The sequence below is a fragment of the Osmerus mordax genome, chromosome 28, assembly GCF_038355195.1.
Source record: "Osmerus mordax isolate fOsmMor3 chromosome 28, fOsmMor3.pri, whole genome shotgun sequence".
NCBI classification, from domain to species: Eukaryota; Metazoa; Chordata; class Actinopteri; order Osmeriformes; family Osmeridae; genus Osmerus; species Osmerus mordax.
This window is the reverse complement of record NC_090077.1, coordinates 2,173,792-2,183,791: the sequence shown is the minus strand read 5'-3', so window position 1 is coordinate 2,183,791 and position 10,000 is coordinate 2,173,792. Positions and strand designations below refer to the sequence as shown.

The 10,000-nt window shown below is 50.6% G+C and overlaps 1 protein-coding gene across 1 annotated transcript in view; it reads right to left on the bottom strand.

The window, feature by feature from the left end:
• si:dkeyp-14d3.1 (transmembrane protein 132C) overlaps positions 1 to 10,000 on the bottom strand; it is a 76,682-nt gene that overhangs the window by 3,959 nt on the left and 62,723 nt on the right. Inside the window, 3 exon segments of the mRNA XM_067230937.1 lie at positions 1 to 53; positions 1,864 to 2,137; positions 5,983 to 6,191. The exon segment at positions 1 to 53 is cut by the window's left edge and continues 139 nt beyond it. Coding sequence (XP_067087038.1) covers positions 1 to 53; positions 1,864 to 2,137; positions 5,983 to 6,191 — 536 coding nt within the window.

The following is a 10,000-nucleotide window of genomic DNA, read 5'->3' as shown; positions in this document are numbered from 1 at the left end:
ACAACCGTCACCGTCTTCTCTGCCAGGATGGAGTCGGACAGGGGGGACAGCACCTGGGTCACCCAGAGAGAGAGGGGGGGGGGAGAGAGAGAGAGAGAGGGGGAGAGAGAGAGAGAGAGAGAGAGAGAGAGAGAGAGAGAGAGGGGGGGGGGGGGGGAACAGGCAGGGGGATGAACCTAGGTTATGGCTGTACTGTAACATCAAGCCTTGATTTTTGAACTAAACAAAGGGACTGGAGAACATTTTCCCCAAATAACAACATGCTCGACTTTTTGTATTACAGAGAAGTGAGGTTACAGTAGGTCTCTCAAAACATTTCATTAGATATTAAGGCATGGGGCACCTCTGTGCATTACACACACACACAAACACACACAAACACACACAAACACACACACATCATGTCCCTGTCTGCACAATAGGTAAATAAATGTGATTATTTCATTGTGTTAGCCACCTTGTTACGTTCCAGTATCTTCCATTTCTAGTCTGGTGCTTTGTTTTAACTGGGCTGTTGGAGCCAGCGTGCGTTTATCTAGTTCATCAAATCATTATTTGCAGGGAAGCCTGAGTACCCACGGGGGATGTTCCCACTTAGGGGCTGATTTGTGCTGTTAATGGATATCGACATGTCTGGTAATCTCACCTCATTGCATCTATCTAGCAGGCAGATAAATGAGAACGTGCCTGCTGGTTCACTGAAGCTTCTGCTTATCTGTCTGTGTACTTAAGAGAGGCTGATACTGATGTTCCTGCATGGCAGGAGGCTGTTAGCCAGGACTGGTACTGGTACTGCTGCAGGAAGGGATGACAGGACGAGAGGAGGAGGAGAGGAGGAGACCAGGTAGATATGAGAGGAGAGGAGGAGAGGAGGAGGAGACCAGGTAGATATGAGAGGAGGAGAGGAGAGGAGGAGACCAGGTAGATATGAGAGGAGAGGAGGAGAGGAGGAGGAGAGGAGGTAGATATGAGAGGAGGAGAGGAGGAGACCAGGTAGATATGAGAGGAGAGGAGAAGAGGAGAGGAGAGGAGGAGACCAGGTAGATATGAGAGGAGGAGAGGAGGAGAGGAGAGGAGGAGACCAGGTAGATATGAGAGGAGGAGAGGAGAAGAGGAGAGGAAGAGAAGAGGAGGAGAGGAGACGAGGAGAGGAGGAGAAGAGGAGAGGAGGAGAGGAGGAGATGAGAGGAGGAGAGGAGGAGAGGAGAGGAAGAGACCAGGTAGATATGAGAGGAGGAGAGGAGGAGGTAGGGATGAGAGGATGAGGACAGCATGTCTCCATGCAGACAGATGGATGAGTCCACACTGGCAGGCGGCTGATCAGTCACACACAGATGTCATTAGAGGCCCTGCTATTCATCCAGTTAGCCCCCCGGGAGTGGGAAATGACAAATGGTGGTGGTGAGAGCTGACATGATGACACCGTGCCTGCACAGTGACTGTCACCACAGCCCAGAGGAAGGGCCGCCTGGCATGGGCAAACTGATGACTACCTGACAAGGTGAGGGGGAAATGGTTCCAACACAACTATAGGTATTATCTCCACTGGGCCAACAGCGCAAATATCGGCTGTTGTTATTGACTTGGAGATCAAAGTATATGTTGAAGAAATCTTTTCAAACTGAAAAAAGTTTTACCTTGTCCTCCTTTCAATCGCTTTTTCTTATTTCTCCCTCTCCCTCCCTCCCTCCCTCCCTCCCTCCCTCCCTCCCTCCCTCCCTCCCTCCCTCCCTCCCTCCCTCCCTCCCTCCCCTCCCTCCCTCCCTCCCTCCCTCCCTCCCTCTCTCTCTATCACTGTCATTTTGTCCTGCCACACACTGACTCATGAGCACACACACATACACCCACACACACACAGCCTACCTGGATGGTGGTCATTCCCATGTCCAGTCCCACCAGCACTCTTCCATCCAGGAGCTGGGCAATCTGGGGATCCTCCACTTTCAGGAAGTCCCACACCAGCTCTGTAATGTCCACCTGCCAATCACTGCCCAGCATGAAGGTCAGCTGACCGCGGGGGTCAGCCGACTCGGCCACCAGGTGTGTCAGCACTCGCACCATGGCGTTCTGGTACTGCAGGGTGCAGCCGCGGCCCCTGCGCTCCTCCTCGTCCTCGTCCTCGCTGTCGCGCGCCGACCTGAGGGACCCGGGGAGGGACGTGATGAGTGGCTGAAGGCGCGGGGCTGTCACCTGCCTGATCGCAAGGCTGGAGCCCTGTCTGTCTGCCTCGCCTGTTAACCGGTCGTGCTCCATAACCACCCGCCAAGCTCCATCCGCAAAAAAGATCATTCTTTCTGCGTGAGCCTTACAACTGTGCTGCCACGGTGCTGGGATTTCACCTGTAACTTTGTTTTGTTTTGTTGAAATAAACAACTTCCTAGCTCAGTGTGTAGCAGCTTTGGGGCTTTGGTCTGTGAGGGAAGTGCTGTCGTAGCTCTGGAATGTGGCACCGGGGCTGACGAGTCAACAGCATAGTGCTCTGTCAACAGAGTCGGTAATCACAGGCCTTCACAAGTCCTGCTGGCTAATCACTCTCCGACACGCAGAGTCCTGCTGGCTAATCACTCTCCGACACGCAGCACACACACGCGCAGCACACACACACACACACAAATCGGGAGCGCCAAGACACAGGGCCGCACACACGCACACACACAAAGTTTTCAGATGACATGATAATGTAGGACTCAAGGGAGACAATAATCTGGAGATTATCCTCTCGTCTGTTTCACTGTCTGATTCCCTGAGAAACAGCCCTTGATGCGCAGCAGGGGGTGAGGGGAGGGGGGGAGGTGGAGGGGAGGGGGGGAGGTGGAGGGGGGAGTGTGAGATGTTGGCTGAGCACCATGGCAATGACTTATCAGTCTTGAAAACACTGAAAGGTAGAATTAAGAAACGTGACTTTCACTGACAAGATAAAAGGGATTTCAGGTCAGGGGTGATTTCACACACAATTGGATTCCAGTCAAGGGGATTCATGTGCACTCTCGTTAAATACTGTCAATACAGAAAGCAATGAACTTTTTTGGCAATGAACTGAAGTTGTGTATCCAGACTTATACTGTGTTGTAAATCAATGAGTAAGATGAAAATACAGATTGGTAACATCTGGTCGAAAGCTAAAATATTCAAATTAGGGAAGTGGAAATTTGAGATATACTGAATATTTTCTGCTGAGTCACGTTGATGGTGGGTTTGAGGAGGGCTGTATGTCTGTCTGTGTGTATCTCTGCCAACATTTCTGTATGTCTGTCTGTCTATATGTTTATATACGTCTGCTCATCTGTATCTGTCTGTGTATCTATACATTTACATTTAGTCATTTAGTCATTTAGCAGACGCTCTTATCCAGAGCGACTTACAGTAAGTACAGGGACATTCCCCCGAGTCAAGTAGGGTGAAGTGCCTTGCCCAAGGACACAACGTCATTTGACACGGCCAGGAATCGAACTGGCAACCTTCAGATTACTAGCCCGATTCCCTAACCGCTCAGCCACCTGACTCCTCACATTTGTCTGTCTGTCTGTCTGTCAGTATATCTCTCTGCATATCTGTAAATTTCTTGGCAGCTGGTACTGTTTTACCCGTGGCATGAATCTAATCTACAGGAGGGTGCTTGGTGCCACTGAGACGAACTCCAATATAATATCAGGTTAATCTACTATACAAATACAACTCAGAAAACGACCACAATCTGAAGTACATTTATAACAATACTCTCTGCATCGTTCAGCTTTCGTTCCCAGAATGCTTTGCGTTTGGCTTAACGAAGCTGCATATTAATGCTCGCGTCGTGCTGTTTCCCTCTGACCAGCGCATCCTTTGGTGTGTTTGCTTTGGCATTTGTCAGTGTTGTTGTTTTACAAAGACATAATAAAGGTTGTTTGGAGAGAAAGGGACATTACTGCCGCTTTCGTAGACGCGTCGGTGAAAATTTATTGCTTTTTATTGTCCACAGTCTGAATGACATGTGAGAAACTTATCGTAAGATTCACAGTGGCACCGTGAGGCAAGGCCGGCACAAGCCACTGGAAATAAATGGCATATATGCACGTTCACGTGAGACCTCGAGGATACCGTGAGGAGAGGAGAAGCCTATCAACCTAATAATATCCTAACATCCACAAGGAAGTCATGAATTCACCTCAAGAGCCTACAATTATGCAGGGCATGTAGGGTTCTGGGGATACAGGATGATGGGGGCTTTTCTGGCTGCACCCCCCCCCCCCCCCCCCCCCCAACACCCAGCCCTCCGCCTCCCCTCTGCCGGGCCGACAGTGTGAATCACTTGGCAGACTGACAGAGACAGGCAGGTCTCTCCTCTCTCGGAGCTCAGACGGGCTGTGCTGTGCCGTGGCCCGCCGCCCGCCCCTGTTAGCAGGGCTGCCGCTGCTCGCCAAGGTCACGCCTGCCGCTCCCTGATAAACACAGACGAGGGGGAGAGGACGAGGGGGGGGGGACGACGGGCCCGGGGCTCCCTGAGGACCCCTGTCCACTCTCCAACTTCCTGCAAGGGCACAGCAGAAAAGGCCATACCGACACACGCAACCTTCCACCTCCCGCGCGTGTCCCCTTCGATCGGCCTCCGTCGCAGGGAGGGAGCTGGGGGATCATTATGCTGCAGCCAGAGGGGGGCGGGGGGGGGCGGGGGGCTCGTCTCCCGAGGTGGCAGGTCCGTGGAGCAAGTCCAAGTTGAAAATGAACCGTGTCCGTCCGGCGGTAATTACAGCAGGGGCAGGCAGGTATCCGCTCCCCTCATTGATGGATGTCAACAGCTGAGAGAAGAGTCTGGAGCGGCCGTGGAGGAGAAGGTGCTGACGGTGATGAGGCCCGGGGGGGGGGGGGGGAGGTGTGACCTCCAGACAGCTCTAATAATGGCCGTGGTCCGCGCGGAGCCACGGCGGACCACCAGGACCGCCTGACATCATGACAGCGACGTTGTATTGCATGTGTCGGCCATTTTGTTACCACCCCGAGCAGGCCACTCATGGGAGATAGCAGAGAGAGTCGAGAGAGAGGGAGAGAGAGGGAGAGAGAGAGAGAGAGAGAGAGAGAGAGAGAGAGAGAGAGAGAGAGAGAGAGAGAGAGAGAGAGAGAGAGAGGAGAGAGAGAGAGAGAGAGAGAGAGAGAGGAGAGAGAGAGAGAGAGGGAGGTTTCTGCAGTAGTGTGCGTGCCCTCATTACCCTATCTCAGACCGCTGGGACAGTAACCCAATACATCACAGCGATCAAGGTCCTAATCTGCACAGACACTTACACACACGCGCGCTCTCTCTGTCTCTCTCGCAAAACACACACACCGACACCTGCGCACGCTTGCAGAGACAAGTTTCAATACAACAAGCGGCAGGCAGTGGTGCGGTAAACAGGAAGAACTTTTGAAGGGAAACATTTGTTGAGTTGCTATTCTGAAGGTTATGTTGCATCCATGAAGAAACAATGGATTTCATTACAGAGAATTCCAATGTGAAACAAAGGGAGGTATGAGGCCTGCCTTCACGCAGTATTACACAGTGATGTGGAGAAAATGAGCATTCTGCTAAGAGCTGGCGTACGTACAGAAACCATGATTAGGTGCATGGTCCCTGACAAAAACAGCTAATATAAACATTAGGAGCGGCCGTCCCTTGCATAATAAAAATACAATATGCTGTCTGTCTTCAACCTTCGGTTTTAAAGAAAGGTCAGGGAAAATCACAAACAATGAAAGGGACTCCAAATAATTTTTCAAAGCAAATGTCAATTATTGAAACCATGTCGGGCAACCAGAAATAACTGTAGAACATGAGGGCATCTGATGAGAGACCTATTACTTAACCTGAGTCACAATACACTTTGTATAAGATCGAAGATTTTTTTTTCTTCTTCTTTTTCGTCTAGCGTCCGGTGTGAGGTGACTTTTGGTGGACAGAAGGGGAGTGGAGTTCAAGTCAGAAGCCATGATGAGCTGGTAGGAATGACCCGACACACGAAACAAACTCACCTCTGGCTGTTGGCCGGAAGGGGCACCCTCCAGCCCTTGATCTGGCTGAGCTCCGTGTCCGACACCTCGATCTGGAGCGGCAGGCGGGGGATCCACACGTTCATCTCCAGCTGGGCGCTCAGGTAGCTGTAGGTGAAGTTCACCTTCATCCTCACCTTGCCCTTCATCTCCTTCCCGTTCACAAACACGTAGTCACACCTGTCCGACACCTGGACGGAGGAGGCGGAGAGAGAAGAGGTGGATGCGTTAAGCCGGTCACAGACACAACACATAATAACACACTCGCTCACAGCTGTATTATGTATAGTGTAGCTCAAGTGCATGTGGGTCAAACCTTAAGGAATGACCCGTATTCTATGATATGCACTGCAGGGCACAGTGCTGGGGATGCACATGCATTTCTCTGCAGTTCCTTTGAACAACAAGATAAAAGCTCCCCTCGACTACAAAAGGAAGATGAGGGGGAGGTCTTCTTTGACTCTGGAGGTGGTGGTGCTGGTGGGGATAGTCTTTGCCTATATAAGCTCTGATTCTACCCAGGTCTGAACTCATCTTCAACAGATGGGAGAAAGACAGAGAGAGAGAGAGAGAGAGAGAGGTAGAGGGAGATGGAGAGAGAGAGAGGGTCTCTACTGATAGCATTACTAACTGAAAACCATCTGCTTCAAAAATTGATTTCGAAAAACGTTTTCCAAAAAAATGTGCAGCCATTTGCGTGCCGTCGAAGGAGGCAGGGTGTTTCGCAGGTGCCTTAACTGACTGTCTGCCTCACCAACGCTGACCTTTAAACTTTTGCTATGTCTGTCTGAGAGAAAGGGGGGGAGGGGAGAGGGAGGGGGGGAGAGACGGAGGTGTGGAGAGCACATTGGGTAGACTGTGAATCTTAAATGTGTTTATTTACAGAAGTTTGGATTTGGAAGGCATCGTTCTATTTGGAAGCCTCTTTTAATACTTCACTGCCTTCAGGGAGACACAATGAGATAAGATCTTTTCTACTTCAAAGTGAAGGTGTATTTCTCAAGAGTCAGATATATTTATATATATATATATATATATATTAAAAAAAGAGTCAAATTTGTGTGAGCGCAGAGGTTTTGGTCTGCGTGACAGACACCCCAGCTCTCTCTCTCCTTCCTGCTTCGCTGCTCATCTAAGGCAGCTTAAGAAGCCTCGCCTCAGTTTCTGCTCCAGTGGCTCCCACGCCCTCCCTCTGCCCCCCCGCAACCGCCCCCCCGCAACCGGCCCCCCACCACCAAGATAGGAACTTTGATCTGGTCCACCTCCTGGACCATCCACTCACTCACAGTCAGGACTTGTCACAGAATAGTCGACCATCATAGACAACAGACACAAAATAGTTCATTATTCAGTAATGGGTTCAACTCCACTGACTACCTATCTCTATAGGTGAACCATGTACGGTATACGGTACAGTACCCATTGAATTCATTGGCAAAGGCCAAATAGAAAAACTAATCAATGTACAGTAACTAAAATATTATGTTATGAAAGTAGTAAGAATCTATTGTCAGGAGTGATGTCGCCATCTTGCTTTGGGAAAGTACTTCTCCTATTTATAGTCACTGCTGCTGACTTGGAGCACTGTATTTGTGTCCAGTGTGTGTGTGTGTGTGCATGTGTGCATTTTTACGACAGCGTGTGTGTGTGTGTATGTGTGTGTGTGAGAAACTGAGAGTGGGTGTGTGTGTGAGAGAGACTGAGAGTGTGTGTGCGTGTGAGAGAGACTGAGAGTGTGTGTGTGTGAGAGAGAGAGAGAGACTGAGAGTGTGTGTGTGTTTGAGAGAGAGAGACAGAGAGGTGTTGTGAGAGAGAGAGGACAGAGAGTGTGTGTGTGAGAGAGAGAGAGAGAGAGAGAGAGAGAGAGAGAGACAGAGAGTGTGTGTGCCTGCTGACTGATAAAGATGTCAGACGCCTCCTGGTTTCTTATCAGCCTCAATTGTTCTGCGCCTTCCCCCTCTCCAGTCTCAGCCCGTTGAGACTAAAGTGTCTTTGACAGTCAAATGTCACAGTCTCTTTCCCTGAGCGACGACACAACAACAGGTACAATGCAGCTAGCCTGAACTAGTCTCGAATAAACTCGGGTGACAATAACGTCAACATGCTAATCAACAACACAACAGGAAACAGGGTACCTTTCAGTTCAAAGATGTGCCCAACACTACCCCAACACTACTCTGACAGGCTAACACTGGCCTCCAGTGAAGTGTTAACAGCAGACTCAAGATCAATACATTAGGGTTACATACGCTGCAAGACAGGTTAGGCTAGGCCATGTTAGACCAGGCCAAGTCAAACAAGGGAAGGCCAGACCAATTCAAACCAGGCCAGGGCAGGCCAGGCCAGAACAGGCAGCCTGGAATCCAGGTAAATTGTAAGAAAGCCTGGTCGTTTGAGAAGAGCATCCAAGTTGGAGCGTTTCTGTCACCCCAACCCCTCAACGTATCATAAACATCCAGCCGTGTTCACAGGCGCATAAATCAGGCCCATCAGGCGGTTAACAGGAGAGCCTTACAGATGATATTAAAGCTGCTGTCTCCAGCCCGGGAAATTAACGACTCGCCGACAGACAGAATCAGAGGCGGATATGAGGGATGGGATTAAAGAGCGTGGAGGAGGTGGGGCTCCGTGTTGCGCTCGACAGAGCCGCAGCTTGACAGAAGCAATTAGGCAGACGGCGGGCCCACGTCCATCCCACACCACTCAGCCCCGCGTCCGGGAACCCCTTGAGCCCTCTCGCATGGACACGAGAACACACTCGCTGGTCCTCGTGACGCCCCCTGCTCACACAGAGCTAGTGGATTCCGTGTGTTTTCGATCTGTCACAGGGGGCCAAACGCGCTGTGTTCGTGAGCACAACGCCGTACTTTTCAGAGGCTGGGAGGAACGACCATGTTTCTGCTTCCTGAGGTCTGGTCTCTGATCTGGGCAGTGCTTCCTTTCAGGATGGCAGCACGGTTTCCGTGGTGACAGCTCGGTTTCTTCGGGGAGCGAGAATTGATAGCCAAGCTACTCACAAACCCTTACGGGACCAAGACTAGAATATGTAGATCTAGGTTTAGGCAAGATGGATCACTGCAGCATGACTGTGGCATGTATACATCTGTGGGAAGGAGTCCAGAAGGAAATTAAAATCAATAGATCTTAGATACTCATTCGAGTTGAGAAACAGAACGACCAAGAGGTTCCACCTCTGCTCATCTGTTTTGAAACCAAACAACTCGATCTGCGCGGCAGGTGGATAGCGAGGGGCCTCCAGAAGTGGCTACAATGATTGGACACGGCCAATCACCAGGGCTCGTCACCATAGCTGCCGCTGAGCGAGGCCTTCAGAGAGGGTGGCGAGGACATGCAGAGGGACTGAGTAGGACAAAGAGCGGGTTGACAGCACCAATTACAGGGAGCGGAGGAGATGGCTTGGGAGGCTGGGGTGAAGGGCGTGAGTCACGTCTATGGGTGCCTGGTCGTCGCCTCGCTCAGTCCAGCAGCACCTTGCGGAGCCACCGGTCTGGAACTTCCACTGGCTGTCCCGGGCGCTCCCATGGACTGGACTATCACCAAAAAAAAGATGTTGACAACAAACACACAGTTGCACTTTGGGTCTCTGAGGAAGGTGTGCGAGGTGAGGTGAAGGATCGGTCATTAGGAATCGACAGTGTGTGAAGATGCAGCTTAATGAGCCTCGGCGATTCATTATTCAAGATGACGCTATGTACGTATTCACTTAACACACCTTCACCCGACGCAAACGACAGGAATCTGTCATGTTTATGCTCCAAAGCTGCTATCAGGGGCTCTGACAGGAAAGAACACACAAACTAGCTGCCGTTACCAAGAATAGTTATGTATGAGTAAACAGTTCAGAGGAAGGACACATGACTCAGGAAACACCTGAAATCATCTCTTTTCCCCCCGATTCACTGTTGAACAAAGCCAGTTTGTCTTTCTATAAAACTACCCAAAAAAACTGAGAAAGCTTGAGGCATTATTCAATAACGGA